The sequence below is a fragment of the Lagopus leucura genome, unplaced genomic scaffold, assembly GCF_019238085.1.
Source record: "Lagopus leucura isolate 7727_CA_CO unplaced genomic scaffold, USGS_WTPT01 Super-Scaffold_73, whole genome shotgun sequence".
In the NCBI taxonomy this organism is placed as follows: Eukaryota; Metazoa; Chordata; class Aves; order Galliformes; family Phasianidae; genus Lagopus; species Lagopus leucura.
The window spans coordinates 16347842-16367948 of NW_024962252.1; the positions used below are offsets into that span (position 1 = coordinate 16347842).

At 45.1% G+C, this 20107-nt stretch overlaps 1 protein-coding gene across 3 annotated transcripts in view; it reads left to right on the plus strand.

Annotated features, from left to right (window-relative positions):
- Nucleotides 1-1031: 1031 nt before the first annotated feature.
- LRRC1 (leucine rich repeat containing 1) overlaps nt 1032-20107 on the plus strand; it is a 62637-nt gene continuing 43561 nt past the window's right edge. For 2 of the 3 annotated variants that reach the window (XM_042883671.1, XM_042883681.1), the window contains exons 1-2: nt 1032-1216; nt 9419-9536. In XM_042883671.1, the coding sequence (XP_042739605.1) occupies nt 1058-1216; nt 9419-9536 (277 nt within the window). In that variant the 5' untranslated portion in view covers nt 1032-1057. Of the gene's footprint in view, nt 1217-3706; nt 3764-9418; nt 9537-20107 lie in introns of those variants that run through there. The other variant, XM_042883688.1, reaches the window with a different exon arrangement.

The following is a 20107-nucleotide window of genomic DNA, read 5'->3' on the forward strand; positions in this document are numbered from 1 at the left end:
AGAAGGCTCCAGGGAGACTTGATAGCCACTTTTCAGTATCTAAAAGGAGGGGAAGGACTCTTTAGCAGGGTCTGTTGTGATAGGGCGAGTGAAATGATTTCAAACTAAAGGAGGGGAGATTTAGGCTGGAAATAAGGCAGAAGTTTGTTACAATGAGGGTGTGAGCAGTGGAACAGGTTGCCCAGATAGGCAGTGGGTGCCCCGTCCCTGGAGTCATTCCAAGTTAGGCTGGATAGGGCTCTTGTTTCAGAAAGCCTTAAGTGTAGCATTTTGATTTCTGCCTTTTCTTTCTTTCTTTCTTTCTTTCTTTTTTTTTTTTTTTTTTTTGAACACGATCAGCAATGGCTCCAAACAGCATCCCGTACTTTCAGTGCACCACTTTCCACATTTACTACACCGCTTTCCTCATAACTCTGTGCTCGAATAGTTGAAAACTGACGCGACCCACAGACGCTCGGTGAGGTTGGCGGGCGCCGCGGGCAGGGCCAAAGGCGGGCAACGGGGGCGGGCGGGGCGGCCTGCGGGCACCGCGGCTTCTTCGCACCGCTCGTCCTGCGCCTCCGCCGCGGGATGAGGGCGGCGGGACCGCGGAAAGTTGCGGCGGCGCGGCCCGGAGCCGGGGCGGGGCGGCGGGGCCCGGCCCCGCTGATGTCAGCCGGGACGGGGGAGGAGGGGAGGGAGAGAGAGAGGGAGGGGGGAGCGGCCGCCGTGTTCCGGGTCAGGCGCGGGAATGCGCGGCGTCCGCCAGCAGCGCAGCGCCCGGCGCCCCGCGACGCCCCTGCGGGGCCGGCAGCGGCTCGCCGAGGGACAATAGGGGGCTGCTCCCGCCGCGCTCCGGCTCCCGCCCGCCGTTCTCTCCCCCCGCTTCCCGGGGCCGGCGGCGCGCTCGCCCGGGGCCGCTTCCCTCCGCCGGGGCGCGCTGGATGCGCGTTGCCGCCGTCTCGCCGGGACCCGCGGCGGCGAGCGGCCGGCGGGGAGGGGGCGGCGGTGAGCGGCGTCGCCCGCCCCGCGGCCCCCAGCGGCCCGTCCCCCCGGCGGGGCGGCGCGCTCCGCGGCGATGTTCCACTGCATCCCCCTGTGGCGGTGCAACCGTCACGTGGAGTCCATCGACAAGCGGCACTGCTCTCTGGCCGCCGTGCCCGAGGAGATTTACCGCTACAGCCGCAGCCTGGAGGAGCTGCTGCTGGACGCCAACCAGCTCCGCGAGCTGCCCAAGGTGAGCGCGGGGAGGGGAAGGGGCGGGCGGGACGAAACCGGTTCCAGAGCCGCCGCGTCGCTCGAGCGCGGCGGAGGGAGGGCGCAGGTGAGCAGCCCGGCAGGTGGCCGCCGCGCCGCGCCGGAAGAGCGAGGGTCAGCCGTGCGGGGCCCTCCTGGAGTGCTGCGTGCGGGTGTGGGGCGCCCAGAGCGAGAGACACGTGGAGTTGTGGAGTGGGTCCGGAGGAGGGACGCGAGGATGGTCCGAGGGCTGGAGCGCCGCTCCTGTGAAGGGAGACTGATGGAGCTGGGCTCATGCGGTCCGGAGAAGAGGAGGGTCCGGGAAAAACTCGTTGTGGCCTTCCAGTACTTTAAAGGGAGCTTCTGGCAGGAGGGAGATCGGCTTTTTACACGGGGGGGAATGGTTTTAAAGTAAAGGCGGGGAGATGGAGATCAGGTGTCGGGGCAGTTTGTCACGGAGCGGGCGGTGAGGCTCAGGCACGGGCCGCTGGGCGGCTGTGGGTGCCCCGACCCTGGAGCTGCTCGAGGCCGGGCTGGATGGGGCCTGGGCAGCCCGAGCTGCTGCTTGGTGTAGCAGTCAGCAGCCTTGCGCACAGGAGGCAGTTGGAGCGAGGTGATCTTTGACATCCCTTCCGCCCAGAGCCGTTCTACAACTCTGAATGTCTCCCCATTATTTCTGCTCCTTGCTTCGTTTTCTCCTTTTCTGTATTAAGGCACACATGAACCAAGGTGAGACCCCCTTTTTCCCTACTTTTTTTTTTTTTTTTCTTTTTCTTTAAATATATACCCATCATCCTCCCAGGAACACAAATTCATAAATTTTACAGCAACTCAATAAAAAAAAAAAATTATCCTCTTGCTGTTGCACAGGGATCCTTTTGGTTTCCCATTTCAGCACTCCTCTTCCTTTCCCAGGCCTCCCTAACCGTTCTGCTTCATTACTCAGCAGCCTGCTAGAGAACTTGCCCATGTTTGTGTTGACAGTGACCTTTCTTAGCTGCTACCACTGGTGTCTCAGGCTCCTTGCCCTGCCCACGCATATTTTCCCTTCCTGCCATGTCCTTGGATGTCCCAGGATCTTGCTTACTTCCTTCAGTCTAAACGCTCTTTCTGCTCCTTGCTTCCTCTCCCTCACATCCCTTCTGTGCCTGATTCTTGACTGCCCTTGAAGATGTTTTCTTTCTTTGTGCTCTGCTCTCTCTCCCTCTGCTCCCTCCCCTTCCTCTGCCGCCTTGCAGGTTCCATCGTCTCCTCTTGCCCTTCCTGCAGGATGAGCCAGCCTGGTGGGATGTGCTGGAGGAGCAGGCTGTGCCCGTTAAGCTTCTGGTGGTTTTCCTCAATACTGAGGTCTCTATATCCTTTCTTGGCAGTTGTGGATATTTTCCCACAGAACAGCAATTTCTAGCTGTCAACATGCTTCTCACTGCTTGTGCTTTACAAGAAAAATTAAAGAGCTGCACCCTTCAGACTTAAAAATAAGGCCTTTGTTTAGGGCCAGTTGAAGAGTATGGCTCTTGTTAAAAAATTCCTCCTGCGTTGGGTGTGCAGTATTCCATCCAAGAGCCTTCCAGTGAATATTTGCTGTATCTGATTTGACTGGGAAAAATGTATTGCGTGGGCACCTGTGAGCTCAGAACAACTTAAAAAATGTAGTCTGTGTTTTTCTTTTTAAACCTAAACCATTTTTATTTTCCTTGTGAGTGAAAACTTGAAGGCTAAGCTGTAATGTGTAGTGTATCATTTGCTACGTGTCAAGAGCTATACTTCACTGAAGAATAAGCTTTCTGGCAAATTGCTTTGATAGAAGAAAATAACACATTCTGCACAATGCATTTCAATAGCTAACCTGATGAAAAGCATCAGGTAAAAATGGGGTGCTTTCAATTCTATAGATCAGCCCGTGGTCAATTAAGCGTTGTCTTCTGTTCCTGAGCATCAGAATTTAAGGGCCAGTACATCCTGTCAGCTTAATTGCTCTCTGTCTCTGAATTTGCTGTAGCAAACTGGACCTCAGCATTGTTTTTTTCCTCCTATTTCCTAGAAAATTGAAGTTTCTTAAGAACCCATGACAGCAATATTTTATTTTAGCTTTTATCTTAAATCATCGGTGTTCTTCTCACTGGTGAGTAGTGGAAGTAATTTCTGTCTCTTGTTTTGCTGCTGTTTTGTCTAACAGCAAAACTGTGGTGCTTTCTCAAAGGAAAAAGACCACTTTCTCATGAGACTTTGAGCAGATGTTGCTTACGTGAAAACTCCAATGGGGGAAAAAAAAAAAGAGGCAAAATTTTATGTCTGCACTCAGTTTAGCTTAAAGGTCTGCTGAACTCTTTCTTCTTTTGGGGATTATTTATATGTAGGATTTGTAGACCTAATCTGATGTAACTCAGTCATTTCACTTCTTTCAGCTTACCCATAGCTGTATCCGTAATTTTATGTTCTATGCCAGTGCTTCTCTGTGCCGGTCTTCGACTGATGTGGGACCACTTCCACAAGGGACCTGATTAGACAGTGGCCATCTCGCATGCTCCAGTTTCTGTGTTGGAGAAACGTAAGCAGCCACTTAGCGTTCAGCTTGGGCAGTGTCTGCATCTCTTTATTACACGGGGTGTTGAAATCCAGGGTGCTGTTATCATACCAGAATCTTGTGAAAGCTCTTTAAGAAAAAGGGCACTCTGTTCTTCTCATACCACTCCTTGTTTTTAGAAAATATCTCTTAGACTGAATTTCACCGTTCTGCCATAATTTCTTTCCTGACGCAGCTTGGTTGACAGCTGGTATTCTGGTGTGGAATGAGCTGATATTCTAAACTTCTTTTTAGGTTTGTATGTATATAGGTTGTAACTGTCCCTTCTCAAAATGTAAATCTAGTAAATTTTATTTGCTTTTTGAAATTGATAGATCTCATTGGTATTGTGGAGATGTGTGGTATCTGACATGGCTGGACTGTTGCAGTGGATGAATATTGGCTCTAGGAGAGCAGATTTTGGCATGTTCAGAAATGTGCCTGGAACAGTCTGTGGGAGACCATCCTGGAGAGGAGCGGGGTATGGGAGAGAGAGTTAATTTTCATTGGTCGCCTTCTGTAAGCTCAGGAAGACCGTTCCGATGAGCAGGAAAACAAGCAAAAGTGGTAGGAAGTCTACGTAGATGAACAGGTGCTCCTGAAACACTCAGACACAAAGGAAGCGTAGAAGAGGATGGAGTGTTGACAGTTGACATGGGAGTGCCCCAGGGACACTGTATGTAGTTAAGAAGGTCAAAGCCCATTTGGAATTGAATCTAGGAAGGGCTAATAAGGACAAAATGATAATCAGTAAGTATATCAGCAGCAAAAGATAGACTAGGGAAAATTTGCTTTTGAGTGCGGCAAAGAGAATGCTGAAATGGTGACAGAGGACACAGAAAAAGCAGAGGTACTGAAAGCCAGCTTCATCTTGGTCTCCTGTTAAGGCTGGTCTTCAGCAATCCTGGGTCCCTGAGATCAGTGGGAAAAGTCTGGAGAAAAGAAGAATTGCTTTTAGTGGAGGATAATCAGGTTAGGGAACGTTTAAATAGTGTGAACTTAGACAAGTGCATGGGACCTGGCAGGATGGACCCACAAATGCTGAGTGAGCTGGCTAATTTTACTGTAAAGCCACTCTTGGTTATCTTCAGAAGGTCTCAGTAATCAGGGGAGATTCCAGAGAACCAGAAGAAAGGTAATACCACATCTTCCTTCTTGAAGATAGGAGTTGGAAACTACGGGCCACTACCCCCACCTATGGGGGTAATGGTGAAAATCCTTCTGGAAACCAGCTCCAGCCAGATAAAGGACAAGAAGATGGCATGGAGTTATGGAGGGGAAACTGTGCTTCACCAACCTGATAGCTTTCTACAGTGAGATGAATGGCTTGGTGGCTGGGGTGAGCAGTGGATGTTGCTTGTCTTGACTTTAGCCAGGCTTTCAGCGCTGTCTCCCATATCCTCATGGACAAGTTGAGAAAGTATGGACTGAATAAGTGAACAGTGAGGTGGACTGAAAAAGGGCTGACTTGCCAGACTCAAGGAACAGTCATCCGTGCTATAAAGTCCAGGGGGAGGTCATTCCCTAATGGTGTAACCAGACATTGATACTGAGGTCAGTAGTACTTAACATCTTCATTAATAACCTGAGTGATGGGACAGAGTGCTCCATCAGCAAGTTTGCAAATGAGACAGAACTGGGAGGAGGGGGCTGATCCATCAGTGGGTTGTTCTGCGATCCATAGGGACCTTGGCAGGCTGGAGAAATGGACAGAGAGGAACCTTGTGAAGCTCAGTAAAGAGAAATGCAGAGTTCTGCCTGTGGGGAGGATTCACCTGTGCTGCTGTACAGGCTGTATGGGGGCCAGTCAGCTGGAAAGCAGCTTTGAAGAAAAAGGCCCTGGGGGACCTTGATGGACAAGCTGACTCCCTCATGGCAAAGGCATTACTCTTTTAGATATCCTTTAGCTGGTCATTGACAACTTTGGAAAATGTGTAAAGTAAGAATCAAGACCTGGTAAGGTACTGTAGTACCACTGATGAATTCTCACAAGCAGAGACAGCGTGGTGTCAAAGGGAAATGTGACATAAAAGCAAGCACTTACAAACTTTTAAGCATGTCAGCAACAGCTCAAGTGCATGCGACAACAGAATATGTAAGTAAATAAATCTTTCTCCTGTGTAAATACAACCCTGCAACCCTGGAGATAATTTGCAGCACTCCTGCTCTCCCTCTCATTCTCACTTCTGCTGAAAATTAGTCGGTAGATTACATTCGTCTCTAATGTTTGTTGTCTTTGCTGCTAGTAATGACCTTCTGCTTCAAACTGCTATCATTTATTTGTGCTACCTGTGCCAAATGGAGTTTTGCTTTGCCGTGTCTCTATTACTAGAAGACTCTAGCACTGAAATGCTGCTCCTCCCCTTACACAGCTGTAGCTCCAAGTAGGTGTTCCTGCCCTGCTGTGTTTTTGATTTCAGTTGACAGCTGTTTCCATCTTCTTTTTTTTTTTTTTTTTGAGGAAAGGTGCTGAAGAATTCAGGCAGCGTTTTTGGGCATTCATGTTTTTGTTGCACAAGTGTTCATTCAAGGAGTGAGCATCGTTTTGGCCACTTTCCCCAGGGAAAATCTTGAGTTCTGTCAATCCAGCCGGTTTGGCTTAATTCTGTTAACTTTCCTTTGTAGAATCAAGAGTGCCACTTGCATTGTAACAAACAAACCCCTCTGCTCACATGAGCTGCTCTTTCTGTGAGTTGCTTGCTTATCTCTTCAGTCTGTTTCTGTTTTCTTTCTTCTTCCATTGGCTGACATGAACCCAATTTTGACAGAATGAAGTGTTGGCGTGGTTTTATTTTGTATTTATTTTTAAATATGGGGCTGAGTGGATGAGGCTTGATTAGTTTTCCAGTGAGAAAATGGCTCCATTCAAGATGTATAAGAGAAACCTCTATATGTTCTTTGATAGTAAGAAAAGCTTCAATTTAAGGCTGGAAATTGCTGCTAAATAGAAAGTTGTAGGCTCTGTTAGTGCTGATGCTCATGGAATTATTTGTCTCATTGAAGCGCTGTTAATTAGGCTGGCTTAACTGAGCAGTATTAAAAGTCTTGCCAAGATACCCATAGAGACATTGGGTCTGCAGTCAAACCCTGCTATTACAGCATGTTGTGGGGATGTTCTGCTGTGCCCTGGATTGCCTCAACGCAGGAGCTGCAATGAGTTTCAGCTGTTACAGCTTTTCAAATAGAAACTGAATTCTATTTGATGTAATACATTGGAAACATTTCTGATTGGTGTAGCCATTTCTGAATGGTGAAGCCATAACAAATATTGCTATATATATTTACAGTTGCTGAACTCTATTCCACACGCTCTTGATTCCCTGTCTTCCCTGTGGACTTTTTGACAGGTGAAACAAATACAGCAGAAAGGAGTTATTGCTTGACTGCAGTAGTGCTCAAGAGCATTCATGTTGTGCCTTGGATAAAGGATGAGCAGTTACTGCAAGGGAGTAGGATGTACTGAGCAGGCAGGGGTCGTTATGTTCTGTAGTTTAAAGGAAAAAAAAGCCAAGAAAGCACGAAGTTCAAAGAAACTGCATTCACATAACTGCACTTTATGATTTGATCAAGGAAACGGTGTCATGCATTAGAAATTGTCATGCAAGCTAGAAACAGGGCTCCCGGTTTGCATTTATTTTAAGTGGTCTGTTACAGAACCAAGAGTGCCTTTAGAGGTAGAGGTTGTGTAATTTGTTTGTTGCACAGGCGTGCTTTGCACATCCAGTAAATAAATGCATCCATCCCTGACAGTGGGTGAGGTGAGGGCTTGCAAGCCTTCTAGTGGATCCCCACCTCTCAGTATCTTTTTAATGATCATTTTGTCTCTTAATCTTCTGTCTTTTTATTGTGTTCTTCTATTTTTTCTCATTTGTGATTGTGAAGGATCTCTTGCAAGGACAACTGTTGCATTTGAGAAGGTTTTTATCAGCACATTGGTGTTTTTTGCATGGCTCAGCAGCTACAAACTGGCTGAGAAAAAACTGCAGTGAGACACCTTTTCAGTAGGTCTTGCCAAGAATTTTTTGGACGGTACTAGGACAGATTGGGATCTCCTCTGTGGAATTTAATCCTGCTGTGTTTTAACAAATGTGTCTTTAAGTGCTTTTCTAGGCTTCTGTCTGACTGTTGGTTTTATCACATTAACGAACATTTAGCAAAAAAGAATGCCTTTGGTTTAGAAGATGTTAACGATAGGAAAATGTAATTATGAATTGTGATATGCGCTATGTGCACTCCAGCACTTACAACAGAGAAAGAAAAAAAAAAAACCCCAACCAACAAAAAAACAAAACAAAAAACCTCCCACAAAATGGAGATGCTCATTTCCAAGAATGGATCACAGGTAATCAAGTGGGCCAGTTCTGACTGCTGTGCAGAAATGTCTGTGCAGCCCAGGGACACGGAACTCAACGTCAAGACTCCATGTAGTTAACAGTACGGATTTTTGCCCAGATCCTCACCACTTGCAGTCACTTTTTCAAGTCACAGAATGGCCAGGGTTGGAAGGGATCTGAAGGATCATGAATCTCCAGCCTCCCCATTTAATACTAGACCAGGCTGCCCAGGGCCCCATCCAACCTGGCCTTGAACACCTCCAGGAATGGGGCTTTGGGCTTTTTCAAATGCCTGTCTGGAAGAGAGAAAAGCTGTGATACGGACTCTTGGCCCTCACCAGGGATGACTGTATCTTAGTAGCTTTTTAGAGACCATTTTTGTCTCTCAATTAGCAGCTGCTTCTGCACCTGATAAGTGCAGTGCAAGGCTGATGTGACTTGCAGTGCCTATGAGTCTGTGCAGTGAAGATGCCCTTTGCATACTTGGCTGGTGTCATTTGATGGCTCTTTTTTCCTGAGGGCTGCCAGGACGTAGCTTGGGGGTGAGTTAGTGTCCTGCCTGCTTTGCATGTACTGTTCATCCCTGTTGTGCCAGCAGTTGGTAAGCAATTGTTGCAGTATCCGCTGTCACCCTTGGACACAGACTGCAGAAACATGGCTGTACATACGCCTGTGTGAGAGGCTGGAGAAGCTGATCATAGAGCCAGATGGTGATTTGGTTCCTCTTTGTGCTGGAGAGGCTTGAAGTCATGTGCATCACACACAACTTTCATTAGTCCTTCTGAAATGGGGCCAGTCTCCAGACAGGAACGTGGGATTTATGAGACTGGAAAGGAGATGTTCCTGGGGGAGAGCAGCTCCATAACCTAGTTGGTTCCTGCAGTCGCCTGTTACAAAGACCTTGGCAGCCCCTCTGTGTGGGTTTTCTGGATCATCCTTTAGAAGTGTCTCTGTGCATTAACTTCCTAATGAGCCCTGGTGTGTAATTAGGATGCTTTTAATTACCCTGATGGATAACCTCACCCCATTAATGATTTTGAAGCAGGCACTCTGGATTTCACTAGCGTAAATCTGCTATGATCTTTACTGGCTAGCTTTGCAGTTAGTGTTCGCATGCAAAAATTAAAGCATTCATTCTGATGCAGTTCTGAAAGAGGACTTAAAGAAGCATAACCATTTCTAAGCAATAACTTCAGCTCAAATGAGGTGAGCAGCTTCCAGTGTAACTTTCACGTTGTGTTGTTGCTTATCGCATTCGTGTGAGTTTTACAAATGCCTTCTGACACTGAGTTTCTCTTTCTTTCAGCCTTTCTTCCAACTTGTGAAGTTACGGAAACTTGGACTAAGTGATAATGAAATCCAGCGGCTCCCTCCAGAAATAGCGAATTTCATGCAGCTGGTGGAACTGGATTTGTCTCGAAATGGTGAGCTGCGAAGTTAATTTCTTTGATTTTTGTGCTGTCGTTATCACGGGATCTACACAGCTGGGTTGGTAGCGTTTTTCTGTCTCTGAAGCTGCTGTCTGTGTCTCACAGAATGCTTTTCTGTGTGATGCGTGGATTTAGCTGAAGTTCCAAATGGATAGGAGGGAATGAGCAGAAGAGAGGCAGTGGTAGAAATATAACAATAAAATAATGCTGGGCTTTAGTCCTGCCTTTCTGAGAGCCTGCTTTATTTTCCAGTTTGTAGAATGCTTTAAACCCTATTTTTTATCTGTCACTATGTTGATTTCTTTCCCTGAGCTCTCCAAAATGCTTAGAATTTAAAAAGAAAAAGAGATTGAGAGAAAAGAGAACTCCTATCTGTCCCAGAAAAGGTACCTCTGGGTTAAAATCCAGTTCTTTCTTTCTATTCCCCTCTTTGCCTGTCATTAACAAGAGTCCGAATGCTTGTGTTTCTCATTTTGCTTCTAGTAAATGAATGTTTTGTTACTGATGGAGAGAAATTCAGAAAAGGATGCTGGGAGAAACTGTAGTTTAAAATATGTTGTTAGAAACCATATGGGTTTGTCATTCTGTTGTTAAGTTGCTGATGCTGCTTATATTGTCCTAAGCCATGGTGGCGTGAAAACGGGTTGGATTTTGGCTGTTTTCTTGTATCCTGGTGAACTTAGCAATTCTCAAAGAAGGTCAGGGCCTGCTGGGTCACCTTTAAGCAGCCTTATGACCCAGTGGTCTAGAAAGAGTGAATCAGTGTTAACAAATTAGAGCAACTGTCAGCTATTTTTGCTTCCTTGTATTCCTCGTATATGTGCAGAATGCTCTCTGAGGTGTGTGACGGGTGGGCTGGGCCGGGGCACGGCTGTGCAGCCTTGTAAATAGGAGAGGGCTGTAACTCAATGTTAGGAGAAGAAATAGTGCACAAGGAAGCCTTGTTTTTGTTACACTGTAATATCACATTGACTCTTTGTCACAGAAGAACCTTCAGCTGTCACCTCACCTCCCTGTAACTATCTGCATTTTGTATCTACCCTTTATTAGTTTGGTGCTTTTAATGCTATCTGACAATATAACTGATGCGTAATGAGTCTCTAGGCAGTTTCTGGAGGAAAAAAAATAATCTGTGAACCATATAATGCCATGCACATTTGCAAGCCTTGGAAGAGAACTGGAAAGAAATGGTCTGAAAAACAGAAAAATCACATTAGTTAAAATATTTTAGAAATAGATGAGCGTTCGTTGGTGCAGTATTTTTGGCTACTGAGTTTGGCTGAGATTGGTGCTGTCTGTGACAGATCTCAGTGAAAAGGAAATACTGTGCTGGCTGAGTAGTTCTTTCTGCAAATGAATTACTAGCTGCAAAAGAGCTGATGGATCAGAGCCATGTGAACTGTTGTCAGCCTGACTTGAAAGTTGGCTTGAGAGCTCAACTGTAACAAGAACAGATGGTGTGAACATTTATGGCCGGGTAGGTGCATGCGTGTCATTAGAAGTTACTGCGCGAGGAAGTGTTTTCTGAAGTGATGTGTTGGACGTACGCAGGTTGCGGGAAGCAATTTCTTTCCTGCATCCAAAGTTCAGTGTTAATCATGCGTTTTATTGCGTTGCTGATTCCTCTCTGTGATTCATTGCAGAAGGTGACTGGTACTGCCGTCCCAGAGGACACTCACAGTTAACGCACAGTTTGACTCTTCGGCTTAACACCGAAACACACCATGAGGTGGTACAGGGAAACCACTGCACAACAGAAGATGACTGATGTTACTTTCCACTGTTTAGTCATGTTTAGGTTGTCATGCGACTCATTTGGCTCTGGGAGTTAAATGGCAAAACACGCACCATATGTGATGCTGCAGGGGGAAATTCTCATACAAGGTTTTGGCTTTTTTGCAATATTTTTGTTTCTTAACTTTTGTATTTTGAATCCAACTTCCAGTATGTCAGATCTGCAACCCGACAAAGATTTCTCCTGTTCAGTGGTTTGCATTTCCTCACTTTTTGTTTTTCTAATTACTAAACTACTTGGAGGGGAAAAAAAAAAAAAAAATAGAAACTCTTTGTATTCCTTTCAGGCACAGAAAAACAGGCCAGCTTTTCAAAATGCACTATGCTGCATGAATAGAAAAGTGTGATGGTGACATCTGAACTCGGGAAATAAGAGATCATTGTTCTGTGTTTTTTGTTATTTTAGCTGTCTGGTTCACTGCGCTAATTGCTTTCAGTTCTGGCCATTCTGTTTCCTCAAGAGCTTAAAAATGCAAATATAAATTCACTTAACGATCTGTGTACAGTAGTAGCCCTTTATATTTTAACCTCTCCTCCTCCTCAGAGGAGGAAAGTCTTTAGAATAAACAAAGAAAGTACTTCCATCTCCCTCTTAATAAAATGGTAACATGTCGTCCTTCCTTGTTTCCATCTAATCCTTTGGTCTGCATTTGATCTTTGAAGTTCCCTGAGCTGATGTGTCACTTGTACGGCTGAACTTCAGGACGCTTCCAGGCCTTAGTGGAAGCATTTTCTCTGCATTTTGTGCAGTGATGATGTGCTGTATTTGGAGGCGGGTCAGTGCCCTCTGGCAGGATCTCTCCTGGCTCTCTGGCACCAGCTCTGAGTGCCTGTGCAGTGCAGTGTTATGTGCTTTCCGTGTAGACTCTCAGAAAAGGTGAGCAGGGAAACTCTTCAAGTATGACTTTCTTACATTCCCAAGTTCTTTACAGTATCTGAGACACATTCATGTGTATTAAGATTGAGTACACAGTTGATCTTTTAAGTAGTTTTTGGTTAATGAGTGAGTATCAAACTGCAAGAATCCTTCAAGGTAAACGTAAAAATCTTTTGCAGATGTAAACTTCATGTTCCTATGCTCTTTCCTTTCTGTCGGGAGTATACATGAATGAGCTCTGGTTACAAAAACCAGCACAGCCTTACTGGTGCAAGGGGAGGAGGATTTGGGGGGAAGGCTAAGAGCTACGTGATCTTGAAGTTTTCCTTCTTTTTTGCACGTTAATGCTATTTCTTATTCCTTTATGAGAATGAATTAATGTAGGTTTCAAAGGAAGCATCCCTCTGTGTTTTCTAGCCTTGATGAGGCTGATGTTTGAGCAAAGGCAGTATGAAAAGCCCAAAGATAGGAATATCAGAGGGCAGAGGAGAGCTTTGCTGAGTAGATAGCATAGTGGGGGTGAACATTTGAAGGGTTATCTGTCAGTACAGTTCATCTCTGCTCCTCATTGTCAGGTTGTTCAAGCAGCTGGTGAGCCGGTTCGAAGCTAAAGAAAGCAGACCTGCTGCATTTTAACAGTGGGTGCTGGAGCTTTTGGGGTTACTGGCAAAGTTGTGTCTAAGACTATGAGTGTTCCAGGTAGCATCCTCTGACACACAGAACTCTGCTGCTCATCTGCCGTGTGTCTGAGATGACTGCTGGATCCTTCCAAAGCCCCATATTCAGGTAAATCCTGTCCAGGATTCTCACATCACCAGGGATTTTTGCAGGGACTCTGGCTTGCTGAAGCACATGCATGTAGTTTGGGCAAGGCTCCTGTGCTTTGCATTGAGTTTCAGATCAAGTCTTTGCCTACGTGGTGAAGAAGAGAGATTCTCCTCTAGGCAGAATAAGAAATGCTTGTGTGCTCTGTGTTTTCCCACAGCACGTGGGACCCACTCTCAGTCTCCGAAGACCCTGTGATTCAGAAAAGTAATGTAATCCAAGGCAAGGAAGATGTGCCTCAATTCCTGCAGCTCTTTCTGTGTAGCTCAGCAGGCGCTGTGCTGAAGCTTCCTTCTCTCCAGGAGCACGTGCCACTCTTTGAAATCCTTTGGCACTGTAGCAGGCTGCTGCCCATGCTGCTGGTCCCGCAGAGATTTCTTGAAGCATCCCCTCCTCCTTTTTTCTTCTTCACAACCCCTGGGGGCTAAACTCATAGAGCTTAGAGCCCTGCCATCTCACATTCATTACCATGCTAATGGCTTTTCTCCTTCTGTAGCTTCCTCTAGACAGAAGAGGAACGGCATAAAGTTTCTGCAGTTAATGTAACACATGCTTGTATGCAGGATTATGTTTGCTGTGTGTGTGAGCCGTGCTGCTGCAGATGTGGTTCATTCCTTTTTGGTGCATCCCTGCTACAAGAACATTTTCTTGTTTCTTTGCCTTTGATAAATATTAAATCCTCCAGATTCCCCTGATACACTTTTCCTGATATTGCATGTTCTTTAAAATGCCCCACAGGTGTTAACCTGCTTAGTAATAGTATTTTTATTTGAAGTAAGTTTCTAGCGGGCACAATTTCTCGTAATAACATATTATAGTGTGGAGTCCTGGATTTTTTTTTTTTTTTTTTTTAAGCTCCTGTACCTTTCCTAGCCTTTGACAGGTGGCTCAGCAGTTCGTTTCAGTTTCAGCCGCAGAAAACCCCTGTGAGCTTTGGCTGCTGGGCATCGGTGGCTGCCCCCAGGTGTGGGAGCCCCGTTGCGCAGTGCTGCTGTGTGCCCCTGCCTGCCATGAAGGCTAACCCTCCTGCCTGTGTGGGGGATGAGCCTTTTGTGCTTGTATATGTTTGCTGTCTCTGCGATAAAAGCCTGGCAGGCTTCTCTGCTGCTACTCTTTTTGTTCTCATTAAACATGCTTACCAAGAACTTAGTCATGCGGTGGATGCAATGGCTGTAGACCAGATCTGTGCTGCTTGTTGTTCTCTAGCTAGCAGCAAGACAGTAGTGATCCTCTGTGGAAGCTCTCGCTAACCTTGAAGTTTTCTCTTGTGTCCAAGCCTTGAGTCTCAAAGCAGTGGAAAAGTATCAGGTGGATTTTGATGGTCTCTGTAGATGGATTACGCTGGCTCTGTTTCTGATTCCTGTCTCTGTGCAGCTGTAATCAGTTACTTGCTGAACTCAGGAGTGATAGGTTGGCTGTGGCAGCTACTAAAGCAATCTTTGTGTGGGCAGATCTTGTTAAGACATATTTGACTCAGCATGATGCTGAGTCCTCAGGATGATTCTTTACTTTGAATGGTTCGTTACTCTGTTAATGATAATATTGCAATTTTGATATGTGCAGTTGGTTCTGTGCTGTGGAAATGGCTGTTTAATAACATTTCTGCAGTTTCTGGTTAAATTGGGCTTATGGCACTGTTGATAGTGCAGTTGTTTTGGATACAAGTGTAGTGAAACCAAGATCTGCAATTCTAAAGTCCCATCTTGACGCAATTGCTACATTATGGCAATATGCAGTTGTTTATGTAAAAATAATTGCAAATTCCTCAGAAGCATCCAAATGTGGTAGTGTAAGAAGAGATGACCTGCTGCTGCTGAGGGCTGACAGTCTGACCTGTGTCCAAGATCTTTGAGATCAATTTCTGGCAGCTGCAAGCTGATGTCCCAAGTGCAGAGAACCTTCTTTTACCTTTTCCTTGCTTCCAAAATGGCTTATGTTTGTAGACTGGGAAATTCTTATTTCATATTATCTTCACTCTTTGCGCCTCTACAGTGTGCTGGTGAGACCTCGCCTGGAGCACTGCATCCAGCTGTGGAGTCCTCAGTACAGGAGAGACATAGATCTGAGAGAAGGGCCACAAAAATGATCCATGGAATCGAACACCTCTTGTACAAGGATAGGCTGAGAGAGCTGGGGCTGTTCAGCCTGGAGAAGAAAAGGCTGTGAGGTGACCTGATAGAGGCCTTGCAGTATCTACAGGGGAGCTACAAGAAAGAAGGGGACAGACTCTTTAGCAGGGTCTGTGGTGACAGAACAAGGGGAAATGGCTTCAAGCTCATGGAGGGCAGATTTCGGTTAGATATAAGGAAAAAATCTTTTACAGTGAGGGTGGTGAGGCACTGGAACGGATTGCCCAGAGATGTGGTGGGTGCCCAATTCCTGGAGACTTTGAAGGTGAGGCTGGATAAGGCTCTGGGCAACTTGATCTAGCTTTGGTGTTGCAGGGGAGTTGGACTAGGTGGCCATCAGAGGTCCCTTCTAGCTCCAAGGAGGCTATGATTCTGTGATTCAGTTATCATTGTACATTCAGAAACCAACAGCAACAGTATTTAATTTCTGATTGATATTACTGCTTCTTATTTGAAGGGTTTATTCTTTTCAGGTGCTTTACAATCTACTTAAAAGTCTGTTTACACTTCTTAGTCATCCTCAGAACACCACAATCGCTGCATATTGTGTGATGTGTACATCTTAATCACAGAAGTATTTTAAAGCTTTGTTACGATGCTTGTGAGCACACATGGCTGATATACAGAACATCAGTTAATGCAGCAGTAGAGATGCTGCTTCACTCTTAAGGCTTCACATTGCTTGTTTGTGTTGGGGCATGCACACCAATGCTTTCTCCTTCTATTCAGCTGTCTGATATCAGAGACATATCTGTCATCCTTTCTGTAGAATTACCTCCCTTCTGCCCACAGAATGGGTAAGTATTCCCACAAAACAGCCAGATAACCAGTGTTTTCAAATTAGAAGTACTGACTGAGAGGAAGAGACTTGAATGCTTGTTTCAAGTCAGCCTGGGCTGGTGACCCAGCTGTTTTGCAGTGAGAACATCAGCTAGGTAGGCAGAAACACTCTAAGGCTTCTAAACCTGACCTGTAGTTCCTTTCAAGCTACACTCTCATGTACCAACTGCTGCTTTTTGGTCTTTGGTGCAACCTCAGGTGTCTCTGTCCGCCTCTGCTGCGCTTCTTCAGCATGTGAACTCTCTCCATGGAAGTCCTCTTCCCCTCTGCTTGGCACTAGTGGCCCTGACACAAATAGGCTGGTATGGTTCAGGCAGTAAGTAGTAAGCTGAGACATTTCTGTAAGTTAATACTTGCGCAGTGGGCAAGAAAGAAAAAGAAGGCAGCAAGACGTGTAGTGAGGCAGCATGGTTTGCAAACAGACATTTGTTGTTAAAATATTCAGCTGTTAGATTAGGTAGGCTGCTTTTTTGCCTTCGGAACTGCTTTGTGTCCTTTGTGCACTCCTTTTCCTGCGATAGATGGTTCTTACCTGACAAGAATGCATGCTATGGATACACTCACTGTAACCCTTGTTGTGAATACCTGGAAACCATGGGATATCCCACCAGTGACTGCTGTAGTTTGTGTGGCAGCAGATCACTACTGCTGAAAATGATAAGTTCTAGCCTATGTCTGGCAATCAGGCAAGTGATTTTATTCTTGTTTGTTTGGTGCTAATTGGTAGTAAGGCTGCCTAGCTGTAGACCAGAAGAAAACAGGTTTTTCACAGCTGTTGCCTGCTGACAGTGGTGTGTTTGTGTGCTTTCTTGAGTAATTTTTGGACAATTCTAATTTCTGTTGGCATGTTTTCTTTGTATTGTTTCCCATACCTCTTCTGAAGTTAGTTTAAAACATGAGCTTAAGGCACAATATCATCTTTGTATCCCAAATGTGAATGTTAGGGATTGATTCTTAAAGAAAAGTGCTGGGGACAAAAAATGTGAGAGTGGTCAGGCACTGGAATGGCTGCCCAGGGAGGTGGTGGAGTCACAGTCCCTGGCAGTGTTCAAGAGGCGTCTGGATGAGGAGCTGCAAGATATGGTTTAGTGCTTGTGGTAGCAGTGGTGATGGAAGGATGGTTGGACTAGATGATCTTGCAGGTCATTTCCAACCTTGTGATTCTATGATTCTATGTCTACTGCAGACTACTAGAATTTTGCAACATAGTGATTTTTCCATCGTGGTACATTATGCTAGATTTTACTGTTTTTCTAAGGGAACTGTGATGGTTTAGGTATCTAGCAACCTTAATGTGTATCTAGCAAATTTAATAGCTCCATCCAAATTCAAGAGGAGACATAGGTTTCAAAGGTGGGGCTTTTCTGAAACCAGTAGGCCAAGCTGGAAACAGAAACCTTTGGTCAAGCATTAAATGTCAATCCATATGGGAGAGACATTAAAATAAATACTTCAGTTTGTGGCTAATCTAGATTAGAGATCATAAAATGAGGATCTGCAAACAGGCTTTGTTCACTCTTTTCAATGTAGAACTTCTTGGGGCTTTTCGTAGAGAAGGTTAAATGCCAATAAATATGCAGCTTGACTGTTGCAGTACTTACACAGTATCTGTCATCTGCAGCTTCTCACCTTCTCAAAACTAGAATACTAGTTTTAACTTTTCTTTTTTTCCTTGCTTTTATAAAATGGATTTGTAGGCTGGATGTGGCTCTGGGCAGTCTGGTCTAGTAGTTAATGACACTGCACATAGCAGGAGGGTTGAAACTAGATGATCGTTGTGGTCCTTTTCCACCCAGACCGTTCTATGATACTATGATACTATGATTCTGTGATTTAATTTCTTCTAACTTCAAGGTCCAAGACAGAAATCCTCATAAAGGCATCTCCTATCCTTGTTTAACAACTTTGCTGTTAGCTGCTGATGAAAAGCAGAAGATGTAATTCCTTGCTGAGGTCCGGCTGTTCTGCTGAATTCACCTGAAATTACTGTTTCCCTGTGATCTAATCTTTGAGTTTCCCTCAGCCCTGGCCCTTTTTTTTTTTTCTCATGCTTACCATTTGCAGCATGTGATTCCACGTTTCTGATTGTTGCTGCAGCTGGGAAGCACAGTCTGTTGATTTTCAGCGTGTTAACTATTCAAAAAACCAGATTGTTTTTAAGTCTTTATACAGTTTTCTTTTAAGTGACATTCTACTCTTTATGTAGCTATGAAATGCTCTTTTGTGAATAACATTTTTCCCTGTTTCTCTTCTCCTTTGGAAGAGGGAAGTGTACAGAAATGAGGAGGAGGAGGAAGAGATATACTTACCTCACTTCAGTTTGTTGTTAATTAAATAGTAAGGGATTTGGCTGAGAAAACCCAACCTGAACCTGTTTGTGTATTTTCCATAAAGCTGTAAGGGCGGTTCTTTAAAGAGCTGTTTCTTTTGTGTTTTGTATATCCTCAGCCTCAGAGTTTCAAAAGGAAAATGTTACGACTTGTACAAGAGCCACTCAATCATAATAGACTTTGCAAGAACAACATGACTCCTGTCACATTTTGTCCCAGAAATTGTAACACTTCAGGTAAAGAGGCTGATTACTTCATCCTTCAGGGCTTATAGCAGAACCTTTTTAGAATGAAAAAAAAAAAAAAAAAGCAATAAACTCATCATTCCACGTGTCATGATCTTAATGTGGACAGGGAGGGAGATTTAACCCTTCTTCAGCTGTCTTGCTGGAGGAAGCAACCCCTCAGGAAGGGAGAGAGATGCCCTGTTGCTGTGAGATAACAACCTCCTCAGCTGAGCTTAGCAGCTGAAGAGCCCTCTGCAAAGGCAAATAAACATTTGCAGCACAAATTCCTCCTCGCAAGACATTTGATTAATTGAATAGTTTGTTCCTCTCAAGCTTGGAAGGTGGAGGAGGTGGTGAGCAGGGTGAAAGAGCTTTTACAAAGTCAGGCTTCAGCCTTCAAGGCTCTGTGCTATGGATGGCAAGGACCACTTGGAGTTGGTTTTAAGCTGAAAGAGAGGAGGTCTAGGTTAGTTATTAGGAGGTAACTTCATGTGGAAGGCAGTGAGGCAGTGGCACAGCTGCCCAGAGAGCTGTGGTGCCCCATCCCTGGAGGTGCTCAAGGCCAGGCTGGGTGGGCCCTGGGCAGCTGAGCTGGTGGGAGGCAGCCCTGCCCACAGCACGGGGTGGGCTTTGGGGTCCCTTCCAACACAAACCAGTGCATGTTCTTATGAAAGGAAGGGGAACGTCATGACTCTTGCTTTGCTCAAGCACCACAGTGTTTGATAATATAATGGGCTGGCTGGGCCTTTAACTCGTGCATACAATATATGTGTAATGTGAGAAAAGACAGGAGAAAATTCTTCCATGTATTGAACGGGATGAACGTGATCTGTTTAGTGTCTGGTTATCTGTCTCCTGAGGAATAGTGCTGCCTTGTTTCATAGTTTTTAAGTCTGGAGTGAGTTTACTGGGTGTAAATGTGGTGTGGCTCATCAACCAGCCCCACCAAAGCAGAATGCTCCGTGTTGCTTTTGCAGCTGAAAGTAGCTCTGATCTAATGGTCCTCTCATAGCCTGTGACCTTCCTGACCGTTGCTATCTTGATATTGATAATTGGAAATGATGTTCACTGTTGCAGAATATGTAAAGAATGCTGGCCACATAGGCTTTGGATAAAGAAAAGAATATTGCCTGGTTTTCAAATTTTGTATAAAGACACAGTAAAAAGTGCTGCACAAAAAGCTTTATCAATTTAAAATGAAGATTTTCTTCCTCCCCAACTCCTGCAGCCATCAGAGGAAGGGAAGAAGGGATGAGAAAGAATTAGGGCATATTGCTGTTGTAAAAACCTTCAACAAAAATAGATTAACAGAAAGTAAAAAGATTTTTTATTAGTAATTCTTGCACTCATACAGTACAGAATTCCCAAGGACGATGCATATCTGAAGAGGCATCTTGAATAGAAATGTGTGTGTCTGTGTTTGTATATATGTATATGCACTCTTATGTACATGACTGCCACTTTCTGCTGGCATGAATTTTTTCCTGCTGGTGCATTTGCACTGTCGTACGTCACAGGGCTTATGCTTGGTTATAGCTTTACT